Genomic DNA, 21,116 nt, shown 5'->3' on the forward strand with positions numbered 1-21,116 from the left:
TCCCCTGGTCTCACATTCATGCTCACACACCTGCTGACCTGAACTTCAATCAGGCATCAAGACCTGCAGCTTCACGTGACTTCATGTTTGTGATTTTGCAGATATGATTCATTTATAGTAAAGGACTATTTCAGTTCAATCTGTAGACAAACAGCATCTCCATGGTGATGATCACTGGGAAACATAAAATGAGTGACAAACATCTGGTTTATCTGCCAGAGGTTCAACAGTCACTTGAGCTTCATCCTCACACCAGGTCATGAGGCTGAAACTAAGGTCATAATGGATCATAGGAGTTTCATTTGATCTGTTTAGATGAAATAACAGATGAATGCAGAAGAGTTTGATCAGGTGATTTTACTATGAAAGGAAAATCAATCGGTCAAGGAAACGTACACAGGCGGAGGTGTGACATAAACGCGACAGGAAGCAGGCCATCCCACTTTACCTTCACGCCTGGTTGTAGTTCGTTTGCAGCTAAACTGAAAATATCACAATCTCATCAATAACATAAAATAATAATTCCTGTTAGAAATTCATTCCTTCTCTTTTTAAAAGAATATCAACTCCAAACAAACAAACCTGGTTTGTCCAGATGGTTCATGTGTCCTTAATGTGTGTGTGCTTGTGTGTGTGTGTCCTCAGCCTTTGATCACTGCGATGGGCCTCAGTTTAATCGCCTTCTTGCTGATTCCGGCGTCGTGACATGTGTTCACCACGTCTGTCACGTTTTTGTACGATTCAGGAGCCTGAAAACCAAAACCAGCAAATGTTAGAAATCACACCTGGTGTAATCAAAATGAATGTTTTGCAGAGATTTCTTTACGTGTTTCAATCTCTTCCTCTATTCTAACCTAAACATTTCTTTGGCTCTTTAGACAAAATGATCTGCGCCTTCATTTGGTGGGCGAAGCCTCCAAGGACCCACAAATCACTTTTATAAGTGATGAAGTGAAGTTCAGGAGAGGTCTCGCCTTACCAAACCTCCAATCCTATTACTGGGCAATTCATATTGATAAATTACACTACTGGGTTCACTACCCTGATCTCGCCTGGTGCCTTTATATTCTCCTCCCTCCCAACCAAGATCTCAATGTTCACCAAAAACCAGGGGGGTTCTTAACAGTCTAAAGCAGGGGTTCCCAAAGTGGGGCGCAGGGTCTTTGGGTGGGATATCTTCCCTTTATGTTCTTTATGTTATGTTCCTCCTCTCTCTCTCCTCGTGTGCCCCCCTTTTTTCTCTCTTTTTCTCCCACCACAGCCTGTGATGCCATCTGTAGCTACACTGCTGTTTGACATCATCCTGTACAAACTGTACCTACGAGATCATTGAATCAACAACACTGATGTCATCCAGGACCCCATCTGCATCCAGACTACTGTGTCACGTTTACACAACCTTTGGCGGCCGTGGCTTTCTGCTGTCGCCCTGTCTGTCACCTTACTGTTTTCATTTATTTGAACATTACCATCTCCCATCTCTTTCTAACTTTTTCCTCCTGTATGTTTATAAAGAACAAAGGTAAAATAATAAGAAATACATAACCTGTATATGGAAACGCGTTACACACGGACCAGACTAGCAGCAGTGGGATAAAGTGGGATCTTTCTCCCCCCTCTTTCTGTATCAACAAACGCTCTCCAAAATGTCCCATAAGTGTATTCTCACTGTCATGTCAAATGCTTTCTTCAATAAAAATGCACAACAACAAAGCCAGCTCAGCGTTTGAGTGTCTGTACCTCCTCCATGACCAGCTTAGGTGAGGCCACACGGATGGCGATGCCCTTGTCTGCCAGCTTGTCCAGGACATCCTGGAAGTCCAGGTTCCTTCGGGACTTGGCTCGGGACAGAGCACGACCCTGAAGGACACACACAATTGGTCTGCGTGCCTCAACACATCTTATTTCAGAGGGATGTGCCGTAGCTCTAAGGTCGTACCGCTCCGTGGCAGGTGGTGCCGAAGGTCTCCGTCATTCCCTGCTCGGTTCCTGTCAGGACGTAGCTGCAGGTTCCCATGGTTCCTCCGATCAGCACAGGCTGACCTGTAAGCTGAGGGGAGAGGACGCGGTGAGGGTTCTACTGTGCACACTGAGCAGAGATGTGTGCGTCCTGTTAGTTACCTGGTAGTCGACGGGGATGAGGGGGTGGTGGGGGGGGAAGGCACGCGTGGAGCCTTTGCGGTGAAGCAGTAGCGTCTTCTGCTTGCCGTCCACCATGTGCTCCTCCACCTTGGCGATGTTGTGGGAGACGTCGTAGATGACGTGCATGTCCAGGTCGTCCGGCGTCGTCGCAAACACTTTGGAGAAGGCCTGGAAAACACCCACAATGCCATGCGGTCAGAGATCAGTATGACGGCTGAGCGTTGGGCTGTGAGGTGATGAAGGTCCACCTGTCTGGTGAGGAAGGTCATGGAGGAGCGGTTGACCCAGGCGTAGTTCCCGGCTGCAGCCATGCCCTTCAGGTAGTCCTGCCCCTCCTGAGAGCTGATGCGAGCGCATGCCAGCTGACGGTCGTTCACTGTGATCTTGTCCCTTTTCATCGCCTTCTCCATGGCAACCAGAGCGTCTGTGTAGAGAAGTCAGCACATTTCAGAGCTGAAACCAAGTGACCAGAGCTACAGGCTATGCCAGACTAGTGACTGATTATCAGAACACCGAACAGTTCCTTTTTACTGTCTCATTTTATTTTCCATCCCAGGCGGGCCAGGACCGGGTTGTATGGATACGGGGTTGTGTAACTTCGGGGTTGTGTATCTGCAGGGTTGTGTAACTGCAGGGTTGGGATGGGTCTCTGGGTGGGATGTCCTCTCTTTGTTTTTGTTTTTTTGTTTTGTTTCTGTCTCACTTCTCTCCTTCTCTTTACCACAGCCTATGATGCAATTTATACTAGCCTACATTGCTGTTTGACATCATCCTGTAAACACTGTATTTACCCTATGAGATCATTGCAATTTCAATCTACTTGTACTCTACTTCAGGGTCTATGTATAAAGTTTTACAGCCAATGTCATGTAAAATGTTTGCTTCAATAAAAACAAAATAGCAACAGCAGTGGACAAAAACAAAGGAAGAAAAGAAACCAAGTGACGGTTTAAGGAGCGGAGTCAAACAGCTCCTACCTGTGGCCACCTGGTGTCCCAGGCCTCTGCTGCCGCTGTGGATCATCACGCACACCTGACCTTTGTGGTCGATGCCCATCTTCTTGGCTGCATAGTCATTGTAGATCTCATCCACAACCTGGATCTCAGCGTAGTGATTCCCTGCTCCCAACGTGCCGAGCTGCAACCACACAGAGCAAACGCAGCAACTTCACGGCAATGTCACGGTAACGTCGCGGCGACACCACAGCGTGTGGCGAGCGTGAGGACGAGTGCGTGACGACGAGCGTACCTGTGGCAGGCCCCTCTTCTTGGCCTTGGAGGAGACCTTGTTGGGGTCGGCCTGCAGCATCCTGCCGTACTCCTCACAGTGCTCCTTGTCCTCGGCCCAGGCGTAACCTTCCCTCAAGGACCAGTCCACGCCCATCTCTAACGCCTCCTCCAGGTCCCTGCAAACCACACATGGTTCATTAACCTGCTCAGTGCTGCCTCCTTTGTAACCATGGAGATTAGAGCTTAAAATTAGACAAATCACACAGAGCGAACCTCACAATCACAGCTCAGAATACATAACAAGCACTTTAACACATGAATCTGACTTAATGGGCCACAAAGTTCAGCAGTCCACATGCTTTGACATCCAGCAGTCAGTCACAGCTAATCTGCTTCTCTCTGTAGAGTACACGGCTCATTATGGTCTGTAGCGTGTGTTGCAGCGCCCCCTGTTGGTCTCACTTGGCACTCATGGGAATGACGCCCTTGGATCCGACTCCCACAGGGATGTGATCAAACAGAGCCTGGGCCAGCTGCTCCTTCACCGGCTGGACATCTCGCTCGTCCAGGTTTGTCCTCAGCAGACGGACGCCGCAGTTAATGTCAAAACCAACGCCGCCTGAAATACAAAGAAGGAATCTCAAAGTCTAAACTAACTCATTTACTCTTATTTATCTGTTCTCCAGCTGAAAACACTAAAGATACGGCGAGGTTTCAAGTGCAGGACACACACCAACAAGCAGTGTGTGTGTGTGTGTGTGTGTGTGTGTGTGTGTGTGTGCGTGTCAGACCTGGAGACACCACAGCAGTGGGGTCGCTCATGTCAAAGGCAGCCATGTTTCCGATGGCGAATCCGTATCCAGAGTGAACATCAGGCAGGCCGATGGATTTCTGTGGGAGAGTTAGAGCACATTTACTCTTGCAAACGCCCCTGCAGGTAGGTAGGTAGGTAGGTAGGTAGGTAGGTAGGTAGGTAGGTAGGTAGGTAGGTAGGTAGGTAGGTAGGTAGGTAGGTAGGTAGGTAGGTAGGTAGGTGGGTGGGTGGGTGGGTGGGTGGGTGGGTGGGTGTGTGTGTGTGTGTGTGTGTGTGTGTGTGTGTGTGTGTCTGTGTGTTGACTCACGTGTATGATCCCGGGCAGCGCTGCAACATTCCCGATCTGTTTCATGGCTGGAAGGAAGCCACCCACTCCTGAGAAGATAAATAATGTGAAGCAGATCAATCAGGAAGAAGGCTGGCATGTTTCAGTTGCGTCTGTGTGCGTGTCTGCTGGGTGTGTGTGTGTGTGATCAGTGACATTATGGTTCCACAGACACACACCTCCTCCTCTGCAGGCGTTACGGAGCTCCTCAAACATCAGCTTCTCCAGGGAGTCATTGACATAAAACACTCCTTCAACCTAAAACGGAGATGGAAACCATCAGCTTTGGTTGTCATGACATTGAGACACGTGGACTTGAAGTGTCTAAATACTGATGAACTGATGAGGAACTACAGCTGATCCACCATTCGTCTTCTTCATGTGTTCAATCATTCTTTCCTGCAGAAAGTCTTATGACGTCATAATAACCTCACTCACAATAGTAATGTGGTTTGTTTAAAATATGATGTTGCCTCTACCTGAGCTTCTCCTTATAAGGGACAAATTTAACATGTGCTAACAGTGACACACGGACGTAGCTAACGTTAGCCACGTCGCTCTCTCACCTGCATGTTGGGAACAAAACCCTTTTTGATCCTCCAGCTGTTACTAGTGAGCTTATCCAGATACTGCAGCTCATCATTGTAGCTGCGGCTCATTATGAAGACGCAGAAACTTAACTTAATATCTGTGTGTTTGTGCTTCACGCCGGCTGTTCCTGCCAAGTGCCAGCGATCACTGAACTACGGACGCCTAAGAGGAAGCACTGAGGGAAAACGCGTTTAGTAACTCGAATCGTTTTTATCGGTTTTCACTTACAGGTAATTTGCTTTGGTGTTTGAGACAATAAATATATTAAGAGAATATGAATATAGATTTTAAGAGAAAAATAAATCATTTAGTTTACAGTAATATATAGCATAAAAATAAAGAGCTTGTCAGAATGACGCATCAAAAATTAACGACAAAGAAAAATGTCCAATACGAAGCTTTTTATAATTGAACAAAGAAACAAATGAAGGACGAGCTGTAAAATTAACGTTAAATAACTATATTTCTTTACTTATTGCACTGTAAATATAAAAGAGGTAAACTTAAACTGACGCCGCTCGCGCACCGTAACTGCAGTCAAGCAATTTTTATTTGTCAAACAAACGTCAAAATGATTTCATCCAAATAAAAGCATGACATATTAGAAACACCAAAACGCTCTGAATATATTTTTCTTACATCCATCAAAGTTACAATACAAACAATATAACTTCGCTTGTTACATCAGTGGCGTTTAGAGGTATTTCAGAATACGCTTCCAGTTTCCTTTTATCGATGTAATAAATAGAGGTGGCGACTTGTGCATTTGTTTTGAAGTGCAAACAGGAAATCATTTGCTTGACTATATTAAGTTAAACGCCGCTTTTCGGTCACTTCTGTCTGTTTACACTGCACTCTTCCAGGGGAGAATGACGCAAATCAACACGAACGCTATGGCGCCATAGATTCATGTAAGCTTATAATAGGCACGACGGGAAGGAGTATGATTATATGACGGATTTTGCTTTAATTACCACGAACCTTCGCGACCTTCGCGAGTAAAAGCAGCTAACACGAGCTAACTTTCGCCGGGTTCGCTGTCAGGCTACTAATGTTAATGTGAGCAAGTCAACAAGAAACGAAAACGAAACAGTTACATGAACGATTTACTTCCACCAGTAAAGCGAGACCTCTTGAACAACTACAACGTAAGAAACATGTTTATGTTCAATAATTTGTTGCACGTTATGATGACATTTAAACGCTTTAAAGTTGCAAATAATTTAATGTATGGAGCCGCCTAGCGGGCATAGCGGGGATTTGTTTATGTGTGAAACCGTCACGTTCAATGCAGTTATCGATTAGTATGATCTGGATAAGCAGGATCTGGAATAGCATGATCTGGATCTGGGTCAGTTGGATCTGGATCAGGATCAGTAGGATCTGGATCTGGTGGTCAGAAAGTCATCTTCAGAAAGGAGCGCTATGTATTCAGGCATAGCTGAGTGCCCATCCAGAACAGATCACACAACATTGATCGTTCTTTAGTGCCATAGTTTGACTTAAGATATGATAACATGTTTGATTTTCATGACTAATTAAGTGTGAATACTTGTAAAAATCTGATATTCTGTTGCTGTCCTCCTTTGTTCGCTGACAGCATGAAGCTTCGAGTTCGGATCAACAGACAGACCAGCTTGGTGGAGCTCCAGGGTGAAGAACCCAGTGTGACAGAGCTGCTGGATCATATCAGGCACACGGTGCTGCCCTCACATGGACTCCGGTAAGACACCAAACCTGCACCAGCACCCACTGAAATGAGGAGGATGGATGTTCCTCCTTCCTAATGTGTGTGTGTGTGTGTGTTTGTGTGTGTGTGTGTGTGTGTGTGTGTGTGAGTGTGTCTGTGTCTGTGTGTGTCTCTGTGTGTGTGTGTGTGTGTGTGTGTGTGTGTGTGTGTGTGTGTGTGTGTGTGTGTGTTTCAGCTCTGATGCAGAGTTCATCTTGTCTCTGAATGGCTCAACGCCTCTGTCAGACTCGGGTCAGACTCTGTTGTCCTGTGGCATCGTCTTGGGGGATCTGATCTGCGTGATGCTGCCTGGGTCGCCCTCTGCCATCGCGTCTGCTCAGCAAGGAGCCAGCTGCTCAGCGGTCCAGAGAGACCAGAACCGGACTAGGCCCGCAGCCAGCATGACGTCCAATCAGGTGGGAGTTGCATTCAAAATACTGTAAACAGAAATGTAACAAAGTGACATATGTTCATTCCTTTATTGGAGACTAAAGTAGTTAAGTATATACATACTACACTAGTGTACAAATGTATGTGTGGATGAAATATGAACAGCGTCTGAACAGCATCTGTTTGTCTTCGTCACGCTGAGGAAGAGAAAGAGAAAATATTTGATACAATATTTCAGTGTATTAGGTTTCATTCACAGCAACAAAGTGAAATGAAAAGCAATAAAACAAACTTCACAGTGACTGAACTGCTGAGGCCCAAAGTTCACCTGCACACACCCGAGGAACAAGAAAGACTAGAAACCTGCGTGACCTTCAACCTTTGTCCTTCAGGATGATGACGAACAGCCGAGTGTGAGCGTGCAGGCTGCAGGTAGCGGGGAAGAGGAGGCTCATGGGCTGGGGGTGTGCAGCTGGGAGCCCATGCTGTGCAGCGAGGCAGAGTCCGGTCAGGCTCCGCTCTCTCTGGAGCTCCTCTACCACCAGAGCAGAAGTCCCAGTGACGCCCTCATGCTGGCTGCACACGTCCTCATGTTGGAAACCGGATTTGTCCCTCAGGTAAACCCAAATACCCGGTGCACAGCCACATTAAGACCCTGTGAACAGGATGGAGTGGTTGAGTTCTGGTTCCTGTGTGTGTGTTGAGGGCTGTGAGCTGATGCCTGGTGAGATGCCCAGCGGGTGGAGAGCAGCCGGGGGGCTCTACAGGCTGCAGTACACGCATCCTCTGTGCGAAAACTCCCTCGCCATGGTGTTAGCCGTGCCAATGGGACCCCTGGTGGTCATCAACGGTCAGTGCAAACATGCGCACTAGCTCATTATTACATGGAAATCCTGGTGACTGTGTAGTGTTACCTGGTAGTTCTAAGTTTAATGTTTGTTTGTTTCGTGATTTTCTCTTCCAGCTACCCTGAAGGTGAATCAAACAGTGGACACGGTGCGGAAACTGTGTGTGAATCCATGCAGCTACGTGACAGATGATTGGCCAGGTCAGCGTCTGAAAACAGTCAATGTGTTTTGACTTCCTCCAAAACAGACAGTGGGCTTTGAGAGATAAATCTGTGTTTGTTGTTTTTCCAGGAGAAAGTGCAGCAGCAGCTCTGAAAGATCTGAGCAGACTGTCTCGCGTCTTCAAAGATCAGCTGGTTTACCCTCTGATATCTGCAGCCAGAGATGGTAAGCACCAGGCCCACCTCTTTAGGCTGTTTTGTTGTCCACGCAGCATCTTTCAAATGTTCTCGCTCCCCCGCAGCCATGTGTCTGCCCGTGGCGTTCGGCCTGGCTGCTCTTCCTCCTGAGCTCCTCCTCCGGGTGATGCGGCTGCTGGACATTCCCTCCTTGCTCAAGCTGTCAGGAGTCAGTAAGCATTTCCACAGTGCCACCGCAGACTACACGCTGTGGAGACACCTGTACCGCCGTGACTTCAGAGGTAAGACACACCATGACGTCAACCCTTTGAGGTGCTCAGTAACGCCAAGGGTCAAAGGCACCTGCAGCTGGATTGCTCACTTGTGTTTACGTCCCATCACAGAGCGACAGGACGATGGTAGAGGCGGTGTAGAGCAGTGTTGAATGTCAACGTGACTCACATGAAGATTAGCTACACAACTGACCAGAAAGAGCTGCTTAGGACTGCATAAGACAGCTTTGCCACAAGGGAGCAGCACTTCACAGTGTTAAACATGACTCCAGGTCTGCAATAATAACATATTGCACATGACTGCAGCTGCAGGTTCTATAAAAACACATGTATCGTGTTTGATGCTGAGTGACAGGATGAGATTCATTTAAGCCCGATTCCAACGAACAGCGACAGTGTCAGACCTCAAAGCTGTAGATCACAATCCACCTCAAAACACATTTTTATTAAGGAGATGGACAAATGTTTCCAATCCAGATGTGGTGGTTTTTAAAAGCTCTGTACTTTCCTACAGATCCCAATCCCATCATATCCAGAGAGACAGACTGGAAACAGGTAAGAAGAAACACATCAAATCATTTCTTCACTGCATTGTCAGCAGCACCTGCAGAGTAATGTGATGGGACGGTTTAGCCAAATCACAGAGAGAGAGAGAGAGAGTGTTGTGTATTTCATCCAATTATAGAAAGTGTCTTTTTATATGGTCGAGGCCAAAGACAGTATTTTGTCTTTAAGTTTTAAGGCTCTGTAGGTGGTAAAGGGTTACAAGGACCCACATGGACCCAGATGGACTTCAGTCTGAACACACAGACCAAAACACCAGCAAACAGTCAAAACTAATTCAACGTAAACTTAAAGTGCATTTATATTTATTTATATTGTTTCTTTGTTGTAGTTTGGCTGAACTGAGCCGTCAGTCTGTGGGAAAGCTTTGGAGTATAAAGGATTCAGTGTTTGTGCCAACGTTGTCTTTTTCTCCTCTTAAGCTGTACAAAATTAAGTTCAAGTCCCGCACCCAGAGTCGGCGTTTCTCCAGCCAATGTCCCTATCGTCACATCATCCCCGTAGCCTCCCGCCCCTTCAACTCTGAGCCGAACCCCCTGCTCCCGCCCGGGATCATCGGGGGAGAGTTTGACCAGAGACCCAACATTCCGCTCGGCCTCCTTCCTCGGCCTCGTTTCGACCCCATGGGCCCGCTCCCAGACCACGGGCCGGGCAGGCGCCTCGCTGGGCTGCGCGGGGTCGGGCCCGCAGGGTGCAATCGCCCCACTAACGTGCGGCGAGGCTTCATCTGATGCTCCCAAGATGGCGGTCAATACTGAGAGGAGAGAGAGGGAGAGAGAAAGAGAGAGAGGGGGGTGGGAGTTCACAGAGAGGGGACACAACACACACACAGTAGATTCAGACAAGCATCAAACAGGAACAATAACCACAACAACAGCAAGGAAGTTTAGGGAGCGTTTGTCCTTTAACCTCTCCTGGTAACATTTTCCCGCAATACACTTCTCCTTTATAATGACTCATCTATTCTTTAACCAGTTTGATTGTAGCAGTGGGAGCACTGCTGAAGGTAAAGAGGATACAAATGTCATCACACAAAAGATATATTTACAAGAGATTTCCCTAATTTAGAAACTTTAACTTTACTTAGCTGTTTTTCTTTACTTTGGATCCATTTTTGCAAAGAAGCTGTGTTTGCTTCATTTTGTGTTCATTCAGCTTTAATAAAAACAAGTGCTTAAATGTCATTTGGCATTCATCTTATTAAACCACATGAATGTCATTAAAATATTTAAACTCTTTTATACACCGGTTGTACATCCCTGATCAAGTTATTAGTTATGAAATATATCTTACAGACAAAAGAATTCTTTCGGAATCGTAGAAATTATTTTGAATTTAATGTCACTCATAAACATCCAACATGGCAAACATGTAAATATTCTCTAACGTAAAGACAAACAATTGTTTAATTTAATGCCTGAATTTTTTTATTTTGTCGTATATTTTTTCAGTTCTGTTCATTTTTGTTTTATGTATTTTTTAATTTTAGTGGTACCCTCAGACGATGACAATGACGTAATCCTTTGTCTTAAGCAGCGCGTGCTCGTTTCACGCTTAGTGAGCGCGGTGCAGTTTGGCCGGGCGGGGTTTGTACGCTAGCTTGGCACCGGACGGTGAAGGATGGAAATGAGCAGGTAACAGCGCAAACACGAGGCACAAATAAACGGCAAATATTCAAATATATTCAGAAGAAACGTTATCAATGAAGTTGTGTTGGCCTCTTCTCAGTTATCTGTTTAGTGGACGTTAGCTTAAGCCATTTAATATATATTCGTTAAAAGCATTCAGCTGGAGTTAAAATACGCAGTAACAGATATTAGGAGTGTGAATTTGTACGCCAAAGTAGACACAACTTCGACAATCAATATGAACAGAATATCATTTTCTTGCAGTATTAAACTCTTTCCTCTTCAGAGCGAACACACGGGGTGCGTTTGATTTACAGCTTGCCACCTCTTGTCTGTGAACACTATTTTACTGTGATAGTTTTGAAAAGGCCTATTGCTTCAAGATTTCCGAATCCAAAGGCGTGAAATAACGGGGTTGTTTTGTTTACAATGTTGATCAATTACCTTATTTTTAGTTTTATGGTTATCATGAAAGGGCACATATATTTATGTGAATCTAAATGTATCCAGTAACAGATCTTTCACTTCACTAATACCTTGTACAAAGGTGTTTTGAAACGTTGGAATGATATTATTTATTTTTTATGCTAATGAGAAATATATTCACATGAAGAACTACTAATTTAAAGAGTCCATGTCGCTGGTGTTGATGGTGAAATAAAAATTGAACTGTAGCAGTGACCGGAAAACAAGAAGTAAAACAATTAAACTGTAAACACTATTAACTACTGTATAATGCGTGTGTCATTTATGTTCTGTGAGCGTTACGTTTTGTTTGCATTGTTCTAATATCGGCTCAGTACAATTCAAATTTTCAACACATAGGAACTTTTTCCAACCACACAATGTAAGTTAAGTGTGAGAGGTTACGTTAATTTAGACTCTTTATGTAGCCTGTAGAAGTGTTCCGCGTCGCTGTATAAATTGTGTACTGTCTCTTTAAAGGCGTGGTGTTGTGACAGGAAGTGTGTCGGGTGTTTCCTCTTCCAGCTGAGCTCCAAACAGCCTGAACTCTGCCAGCCAGCAGCCGACCCGCGCGCCCCAGCGACCGCCACCGGCCCCCAGCAGTGCCCGGGCCGCATCCGGGTTCCTCATTACGGACTAACCGGGAGAAGCGCGGGGGACCCCCCCGGCTCCCACACGTCCGCGCCCCGTCAACCCCGCGCAGGTTGAGTTAGCCGTCGGTCACGGTTAGCTCGGACTGTCATGAGCCCGGTCTGGAGATGGCGTCCTTCCCCGGTTTGTGTAAGGCTGTCGGGCCAGCGGAGGAGGAGAGCGGAGACCTGGACCAGTCCCTGCAGCACATGCTCAAGGACATCGCCGACGAGAGGCAGCGGCTGAGCCTGAGGCAGGAGGTCAGCGGGCTGGGTAAGATGAGGGGCTCATGAGGGGCTAAACCGGGACTGAGTGGGACCGGAGTCCGACTGCGGCGGAAACAACGGCCGCGTTTTGTCATTAAGTCTTAATGATCACATATTAGCCCAAACATCCGACTTACTGGTGGAAATTTAACGGAACCAAGACAAATAACAGTAATTATAAGTACTGTGTGGATTAACGTTACTTTCACTTTACACTACAAATCCGAATTCAATTTAAGCTTCACTCCACTACCTTGGTCTATATCACGACAGAGTATCAGGGCCTCTGATGAACAAACAAAGAGATTTAGATAATATTGACACAAAGACACACAGTAATAACACACACACACACACACACACCTGGAGCACATCTGGGTGTGAGGTGATGACTTGAGTGTGAAGTGTGTGTGTGTGTGTTTGTTTGTCTTCGTGACTCATGTGATCACAGTTACAGAGAGAATACACTCAAGATCAAACACAGAACACATTAAATGATACAATGAGTAAACAAATTTAAGAAGTAACGTAAAAATAAAAGCTTTTTGAGTCCAGGAGCTCAAACCACACACATCCTCACGTCCTCTCTGGGTCAGGTGCAGGACTTTTCTCTCAACCGTTGTGTTTCCACGAGCACTTTAAATAGTTTGTTGAGTTCTTTCTCTGACTAGATTTGAAGCCAACCGTTGCAGTCATGTGACATTCTTCATGTGTGTGTGCCCCCCTTGCCCTCTGCAGTCACACAGACAAGACTGGCTTGGTTGTGTGTGTGTGTGTGTGTGTGTGTGTGTGTGTGTGTGTGCTGTCTGTCTGAGTGGCCCATTTGTTCTGCTGTCTAAATCAATAGAGCTTTGTTCCCTCCATGACTTCATCACTGCACTCTGGCTTCCTCTCAGTGTGACGTGTTCAACTACATATGTGTGAATTTGCTTTTGAAGTTTCCACTGATCTGCAACACAGATGAAGTATTTGGCATTTCAAAGATGTCTCACTCCACCTTTTAGTGTCTGAGTGTCTTCATCTGAGTCACCATGACGACTAAAGATGGATAGAGAAGCCGAGTGGCATACAGAGGATATCCAAGGACAACGACCACACCTGGGGCCCTGACTGACAGAGTGGACCAATGAGGACAGGACAGGAAGAGGAGAACACATCCACAGAGCTTCTGCTTCTACTGTCCACATGATGAAGACTGTCACACTTCCTCACCCTCAGAGGTCCTCCAGAACGTTCCATGGCTTCACACTTGGGCACCAGTGAGGTTTCTCATGAGCGGATGTCTCTTCTCCTTCCTCTTTCCTTCTCCTTCAACGTTCTCACCAAACCAGGAAACCGAACCGTGTTTCCTCCACACCTTCCTTTTCTTCTGCTGCTGTGTGACATTTGTCCAAGTTCATTTAGTCTCATGGAGGAACATGTCAGTCGGATCTTTTCTGTCTGATGCAGGAAGCTCCCATGACCCCTGTGACCTCTGCATGTGTGTGGTCTTATCACGTGTCAGGCTCTGCTTGTAACAAGTGTGTGTCACATGTGTGACTGCGATGACATGCTGGGATGGTTTGATCACATGACCACAGGAAGCTGAGCTCAGACTTCAGGCTTGTGTGGTTCGGATCGACTTTTGATTTGGGACTGAACCAGACAAACCTCAGACCCTCCACAGCTCTGGGGCCCTCCTCCTCATCCCTCTGTCCTCCTTCTCATCCCTCCGTCCTCTTCATCCCTTTGTCCTCCTCTTCATCCCTCCATCCTCCTCTTCATCTCTCCGTCATCATCATCATCATCATTGTGTCTCTGATGTTATAGACACAAGAGTTAAGTGTCCCTGTGCCAGAGAGATGCATTTTGGATAATTCCGACCTCTTTCATCAGAGGCAGGTTGACACACACACGCGCACACACACAGATGTTTATTCACCTTTAACCCTTTGAAGTGTATCCCATAATTTATCTTCAACTGATTTCAATTACACTTTTAAAGATGAAACAAAACACTTCTTCAGTTCTTTTATTATCTGAAATTAATAATCAATATTTGTATCTGTCTGAACGCCAGCTGATGAATTTTTATTGTACATTCAATCTTTGAGGTTCAGATTAGCTCCAGGGTTTTCACAATAAAATGAAAGCTCTAGCGTTTTCACAATAAAAGCTAAACAATCAACACAAACAAGGTTTAAGTGCCACTTCGGCTTTACCAGCTGTGATGTGATCGGATCAAACAGACCAGCAGGGTGAAGATCCCAGTGCTGGATCCTCTCAGGCTCACTGCCTTCACATGGACTTGGGTCAGACACCAAACCTGCACCACCACCCGCTGAAATGAGGAGGATGGATGTTCCTCCTTCCTCCTTTCCCGTCGTCGCTCGTGCTTTCCGCCGGTCCTCTGCAAACGCGACATCCTCTTGCACTGCAGCACCTCAGGGTGCTGTGCTGCCATTTTTACAGGCCAGACCACCTGCCGCCCGGCAACTGTTGCCTGGCAACAAGGCAAAGGATGACATGGCATTAAGTAAAACTTCCTGTTACACAGCTGCTTCCCTCTGGTGCAGCTCCAGCTGAGAATGCTGGAGCCAGATTCCACCGGACCGGAGCCGCCAAGTTAATTGTCTGGAAATATTTGGGGAAAAACATCTTCACTGATTTTATTCAGGAAAACGTCTTTAAAATATAATGAATGCACAAAAACATGTCTAGTATTGCTGATTCTAGAAAATGTTTACAATTACAAAATGTTGAGAGTAATTGAAGGTGAATATAAAAGTAGAGGTTGAGGTGCAGCTTCAGATGGACCCTGCTCTTTGTTTCAGGCTGCTTTAAGGACGACCGCATCGTCTTCTGGACCTGGATGTTCTCCACCTACTTCATGGAGAAGTGGGCTCCTCGGCAGGACGACATGTTGTTCTACGTCCGCAGGAAGCTGTCCTACGTCAACACAGACAACACAGAGGGCAAAAAGGTGAAGGCAATCACATGCATGCGTTTGTCTCTGCTCTGAGGTTGTGGGTTTGATTCCCACTGTGTTCTGTTTGGATCCCTTTTTATTTATTTTATATCAAACAAATTAATTTCTCTCTACTTCTGCAGGTGCAGGTTTGATCACTTATTGATCAGCATGAAATTTACACGTCTGCAAACTCAAAGCACAAACTTTCAATACAATCAGAAGATAAGATGTGGAAAAGCAAAACCTAAGTGGAGATTTATCAATGAAGCAATAAAGAGAGAAGATTGCTAATGAAAAAAGTAATGACACAAGACACAAATAAAAATCAAACCAGGAAGAAAAAAGGCAATCAACCCTTTGTTTTACTTCTTCAAACTGTAGAAGTAGGAAGAAGTATAAAACTGAAAACACGTCGAACTCTTCCAATAAATCTATAAATATTCAGTATTTGTTCAAATGTAAATCTCTTCCTGCAGCCTGAAGCTTTTGTTTGTCTCTTCTTTATCATTTCATTTAGTAAATAAATGTTCCCTCTCTCACCTTTGGTGCTCCACCTCCATCGCCCCTGCTCTGGTTACCATGGTTACATGTCGCTGCTCTTTGTCGTCTTGTCATTGTACCGAGGCGCAATTTTGTGTGAGTGTGTTGCTGTATGATGACATCGTGTCTGCAGGGTTTTCCCCATAACACACACACACACACACACACACACACACACACACACACACACACACACACACACACACACACACACACACACACACACACACACACACACACACACACACACACACATACATTTGAGTATGTAACCATGGCAACTGTTGATGTGCTCTACATGGTCTGTGAGTGATATGAAGCCTGGCATGTGCCCCTCCCCCCTCCTGGAACATAGACTGACCAGGGCAGGATGATGATGATGATGATGATGAATGACAGAATGGTGATGATGTATAAATGGAAAATGTTAGTCGTTTGTAAATGTTCTGTTTAAGAGTTCCCCTTCTCCCCTGCAGTGCCTCCGGTCCACAGTGTGGGGGCGCTGTGACAGAGCAGTCTCAGTGTGTTAGTGCAGCTTGTTTGAAGGAGTGGAAGAATCACAGGAGTGTGTGAGATGCCTGCACAGTCACACATCACTGAGGTTGTGTGTGTGTGTGTGTGTGTGTGTGTGTGTGTGTGTGTGTGTGTGCGCGCGCGCTAGGTGGAGGTAGAGGTTTACAGGAGAGACTCTAAAAAGCTCCCCGGCCTCGGCGACCCCGACATCGACTGGGAGGAGAGCGTCTACCTGAACCTGATCCTGCAGAAGGTCAAGACCCTTACCCGCACACACTCACACACAGGCCACATGGAGAGTCAAAGAGAGAGAGATCAAACATTACCGGAGTACCCATCGTATATCTGTACCAGTATTTGTGTATTGTGATTGGTCAAACACACATTTCTACTTCCTCTGTTCATCTCTTCAGTTGCAGTGCTGATGGGTTCTATTTTGTCTTTCAGCTGGACTATGTGGTGACGTGTGCGGTCTGCACGCGCTCAGATGCAGGAGACATACACATCCATAAGAAGAAGTGTCAGGTAAGACACACACACACACACACACACACACACACACTGGTGCTTGATGGTGATGGCTAATTGACGGAGTGTGTTTGCCTCTGCCTCTCTCAGGAGGTGTTTGCGTCTCCCAGTAAACACGCCATGGACAGTAAAGGGGAGGAGTCTAAGATGAGCTACCCCAACATTTTCTTCATGATCGACAACTTTGAGGAGGTAAACACACTCACGCTCCAGGTACTGTTACTTAAAAAAAAGCTTCAGAAAGGCTCCAATGTCTCTGAGAGTGAGAGTGATACCTGAGCTCTGTGGCTGCAGGGAGCGAGCCACCGGACGCTGCTTCCTGTTTCGCTCCACAGACAGACTTAAGAAGGTATTCTGCTCCAGTGTGAGTAAAGGAGCCAGGCTGTGGTTCTTCTGCCTCACAAACACACAATCTTAAAGACATCCGAGCGGTCGGCAGCTCTGTGGGCAAAGCCTCAAAGTCGTTAGAGATCATTGAATGATTTAATTGAAGCATTACAAGGCGTGTGCATGTGTGTGTGTGTGTAGGTCTTCAGCGATATGACAGTGGGAGAGGGGGAGATGGTGTGTGTGGAGCTGGTGGCCAGTGACAAGAGCAACACCTTCCAGGGCGTCATCTTCCAGGGCTCCATCCGCTACGAGGCCCTGAAAAAGGTCTACGACAACCGGGTGAGTCAGCCGAGCGCGCAGAGCCACAGCCTTTCTCTCCAGAGCGGCGTGAGAGTGTGACGCCTCCCTCTGGCTGCAGGTGAGCGTGGCGGCCAAGATGGCTCAGAGGATGTCGTTCGGCTTCTACAAGTACAACAACATGGAGTTTGTGAGGATGAAGGGTCCTCAGGGCAAAGGTCACGCCGAGATGGCCGTCAGCAGGGTGCCGACGGGAGACACCTCGCCCTGCGGCACCGAGGAGGACCAGGTGTCGCCGCTGCACGAGAGGGTGAGGACAACAAGCACGCATACACACACACACACACACACACACACACACACTCACACACACACTGCCTGCATGTTGGGCTCAATGCTGCGTTACCATGGGGACAGCATCCACCTCGATCTTGCGCCTCATTTAATCCGAGCCAGTGGAATTACAAACTATTAACGGTTCATATGGACGCACCTGAATCCCCTCAGCTCACCTCAAACAGGATGTGAGAGGCTGAAACAGGAAATGAGATGTTCCCACTGACCAAAGCACTAAACATTTAGGGATGTTTGAAGAGGTTGTGACGTTGGTAAAGCTTCTGTTGGTCCTCAGGTGACGTCCTTCAGCACCCCTCCCACTCCAGAGAGGAATCGTCCGTCCTTCTTCTCTCCGTCCCTGCGGAGGAAAGTGCCGCGCAACCGAAACGCAGAGATGAAGAAGTCGCACTCGGCCAACGACAGCGAGGAGTTCTTCAGGGAGGAGGAAGACGAGGGTAACACCAGATACTTTGGTTTCAGAGAGAGAGAGAGAACTTTATGTTTATCTGTCCTGCAGACCTGAATAAACACAAGTCTGTCTGTCTGTCTGCCTGCCTGTCTGTCTGTCTGCCTGTCTGTCTGTCTGTCTGTCTGTCTGTCTGTCTGTCTGTCTGTCTGTCCATATGTCAGATCTTCATCCCAGCTCTAACCTTCGCTCTCGCTCTCTGTCGGGAACTGGGCGATCTCTTGTGGGATCGTGGCTCAAACTGAACCGAACCGACGACTTCTTCCTGCTCTACTCTCACCTCACCTACGTCACCCTGCCACTGCACCGCATCACTACAGGTCAGAGGTCAAACGGCCTGAGTGTTCCTCTCTGTGTTGATGGATTTTGTCATGGATTTTGTCATGGATTCTTCTCACTGTCTCCCTGCCCGTCTCCCTGCCCGTCTCTCTGCTCAGACATCCTGGAGGTGAGGCAGAAGCCGATCCTGATGACGTAGCAGAGCTCCTCTCTCCTCAGAGCGACGCTACCAAGTGCCTACCAGCATCAGGCCACCAGACAACAGCGCCCCCTGCTGTCCACAGCCAGAAACACAACCAAACACCTGATCCACCTGGAGACGGAGAGGAGGAGCCAGAGACTCCCACATAAACCAGCCATTCAAGAAGTGCCTCTTCTTCTTTCTTTAAGTTCCTGCTGTGAGGAGGGTTTCTGCAGGTCAAAGGTCGTCTGGAGTGCATGACCTCAGCGTGAACAGGCATTGGCTGAACTCTGACCAGGATTTGAAGAATGTGCGTTCGTCTTGTAAATATCTTTGCTGCTCACTGAGACGCCTTGAACAAAGGTTCTGCTTTCACTCACACACACACACACAGACACCTCACATGTGACCTTTAAGGGATTTATGTCTGATTCGTTACTTTTTTCCAACCCGTGGTCCAACAGCAACCAGGCAGGATGTGATTGGTCAAACGACCATGTGACTCTGTAACATTGTGCTTCTGTCTCAGTTCAGAGCTGTATCGTTGTAGGGTCAGGGGTCAGGGTCATGATGGAGCTGTGTACTCATCTCAGTATTCATAGTTTTCCTTCTCTTCCACGCCGGCTCTTTTGCTGGTCCGCGTTCTTCCGTGCTGCCTGGCCGTGTGTGTGTGTGGCGAGACCACGGGTGTGAATAATAACGGCCGACTCTCTCCGAGGGTTTTTGTGGGAGAGGAAGCAGGAAGTGGACGCATTTCTATAAGAGAAGTCGAATGTCAACCTAAATGCATCCGTACATGCTTAAGACATTTAAGAGCTTTTTCCATTTTTTTAACTGTACAAAGTGTCAAATATGTCTGAAGTTCACCGCTTCAAATTCAACTTCCAGCCAAAACACAAACAAGTATTTAACAGCTATAAATCTAACAAGAACGGAAAAAAGAAAACCAGCAAATGTGTTTTTTTTTTTTACTTTATGGTGATGATTTTAAGTGATCCTCAGTGAAAAGGTGCTGATTTTGTTATTATTTGAAAGAGCACAAATGGAAAAGGAAAGGATTTTCACTTTTAACAGGGAACTCTAATCTGACCCCAAACTGAGAAACGTTTCAACTCTAAGGTTTCAGTCGGCTGCACTGTGTAGTAAAACTTAAGTCAGACTTCCATCTTTACTTTTGCTATTCAAAGCTCAGACTCTCCGCTGGATTTCTTCTTCTTCTTCTGTCTCTTTTAAGCTGAAACCTTGTTTGTCCACCGCAGCTTCATCGTTTCCTGTTTTTCCTCCTGAAGCCTTAAACTCTTGAGTCCAGTCTCACCTCACATGTCTGCATCACAGAGGTCAGATCAGCTGTTTACCCTTCGCCACCTGTCTGCTCAACGTTTATCGGGACATTTTGTACATTTACAGTCTCTTTGTCTGAACTCTGAGGTCAAAAGTCTTTAAGGGAATAATGAAGGGAGAACAATGATTGTACGTATTCGCCGCCAGAGTGAGACTGTGTTTTAAGTCGATCAACAAAGCCGTTTGGCGACAAGAACATAAACAACTTCATGAATTATTTAAGTAAAAAAAAAAAAAAGTTAATCCCAGATATATCAAGTCATTCTGCAAAGTTCTTAATTTACGACTTGTTGAAGTGGTACAAGGTTAATATTATTATTAGTATTAACTATTTATTTATTTAGTGAGAAAACTGGACAAGTCAAACCCATTGTGTTGAAATAAAACTCCATTGATTGTCAGTTATTAAAGTAGCTGACATTTGTTATTGATTAGCGCTCACAAAGCCATTATGGATCAAACACTTAGGCACAGCCACCAGTAGAGGGCAGCGTTGCTCGGGTCTCTTCAGTGTTAAACATGTTAGTCACGTTTTTGTATTTTTGGGCTGATTGATCATTTATCAACAAGGTTTGTTAAAGCGAGTTTGCACTGTGTGACTTGTGACTTGTCTGGTTTTTGTTGTGCTCCAAACGCTTGAATCGCTGCTTGTGTACACGGACACGAGTAAGTGCATGTTCATATTTCTGTTACACAAACGCTGTCAACCATTTTCCTGGATTCATTATTTATTAAAAAAAAAACAAAACAGAAAAATGTACTTCTTTTTTTTCCCCAACGTTGAATTTTTTTACACTTGTTTAAATTTTGATTGCTGACGCTTGGATGTAAATTCACTTTCAGGGTTTCTCTCCTTGTGTCGCTGTGTAGATGTTTGTGCTTCTCTTCAGGCCTGCAGGTCTTTAATGGACCCTTATGTTGTCTTCTACAAATAAATGGATTCTATAAGACATCATTCTATAAGACATCAGTGTTCAGAGGTGAATGTGTTGGTGTATTTATGAATGAATCAAACATCCACTCTGATGTTATTGCGTCTATCTAAGTCCACTCGTCACTTGGAGTCCAAATAAAAGCTAAATCCAGAATCAAGAAGCAACAAA

At 46.1% G+C, this 21,116-nt stretch overlaps 3 protein-coding genes across 5 annotated transcripts; 2 read left to right on the forward strand and 1 right to left on the reverse strand.

Annotated features, from left to right (window-relative positions):
• Window positions 1-342: 342 nt before the first annotated feature.
• On the reverse strand, window positions 343-5,391 carry rtcb (RNA 2',3'-cyclic phosphate and 5'-OH ligase). Of its 2 annotated transcripts, XR_012964551.1 has the most exons (13): window positions 5,077-5,391; window positions 4,690-4,768; window positions 4,493-4,560; window positions 4,163-4,262; window positions 3,834-3,990; window positions 3,391-3,547; window positions 3,120-3,279; window positions 2,391-2,566; window positions 2,122-2,310; window positions 1,940-2,050; window positions 1,741-1,860; window positions 583-749; window positions 343-482 (listed from the first exon to the last, which is right to left on the reverse strand). XR_012964551.1 is itself a non-coding variant. In XM_076159711.1 (12 exons), exons 1-12 carry the CDS (start codon window positions 5,167-5,169, stop codon window positions 642-644), a joined length of 1,518 nt encoding a protein of 505 aa, XP_076015826.1. In that variant the 5' UTR covers window positions 5,170-5,391; the 3' UTR covers window positions 343-641. The 2 variants fall into 2 exon arrangements, 1 of the variants encoding a protein (XP_076015826.1); XM_076159711.1 differs by having other exon boundaries at window positions 343-749.
• A 529-nt stretch (window positions 5,392-5,920) lies between these two features.
• Window positions 5,921-10,447, forward strand: fbxo7 (F-box protein 7). 2 transcript variants are annotated; one of them, XM_076159910.1, is made up of 10 exons: window positions 5,921-6,012; window positions 6,702-6,824; window positions 7,027-7,246; window positions 7,613-7,837; window positions 7,926-8,070; window positions 8,185-8,268; window positions 8,360-8,455; window positions 8,532-8,708; window positions 9,214-9,254; window positions 9,686-10,447. In XM_076159910.1, exons 2-10 carry the CDS (start codon window positions 6,703-6,705, stop codon window positions 9,992-9,994), a joined length of 1,419 nt encoding a protein of 472 aa, XP_076016025.1. In that variant the 5' UTR covers window positions 5,921-6,012; window position 6,702; the 3' UTR covers window positions 9,995-10,447. The 2 variants fall into 2 exon arrangements, with proteins under 2 accessions (XP_076016025.1, XP_076016024.1); XM_076159909.1 differs by having other exon boundaries at window positions 5,922-6,249.
• A 106-nt stretch (window positions 10,448-10,553) lies between these two features.
• On the forward strand, window positions 10,554-21,115 carry kiaa0930. The gene is made up of 11 exons (XM_076159913.1): window positions 10,554-10,897; window positions 11,882-12,259; window positions 15,066-15,214; window positions 16,404-16,508; window positions 16,703-16,780; window positions 16,874-16,975; window positions 17,312-17,452; window positions 17,532-17,720; window positions 18,042-18,201; window positions 18,377-18,532; window positions 18,650-21,115. The coding sequence occupies exons 2-11, from the start codon at window positions 12,115-12,117 to the stop codon at window positions 18,688-18,690; spliced, it is 1,266 nt and encodes a 421-aa protein (XP_076016028.1). The 5' UTR covers window positions 10,554-10,897; window positions 11,882-12,114; the 3' UTR covers window positions 18,691-21,115.
• Window position 21,116: the final 1 nt, after the last annotated feature.

Source organism: Genypterus blacodes, unplaced genomic scaffold (assembly GCF_046128005.1).
Source record: "Genypterus blacodes isolate CSIRO-AG114 ecotype Tasmania unplaced genomic scaffold, CSIRO-AGI_Gbla_v1 ptg000099l_1, whole genome shotgun sequence".
NCBI lineage: Eukaryota > Metazoa > Chordata > Actinopteri > Ophidiiformes > Ophidiidae > Genypterus > Genypterus blacodes.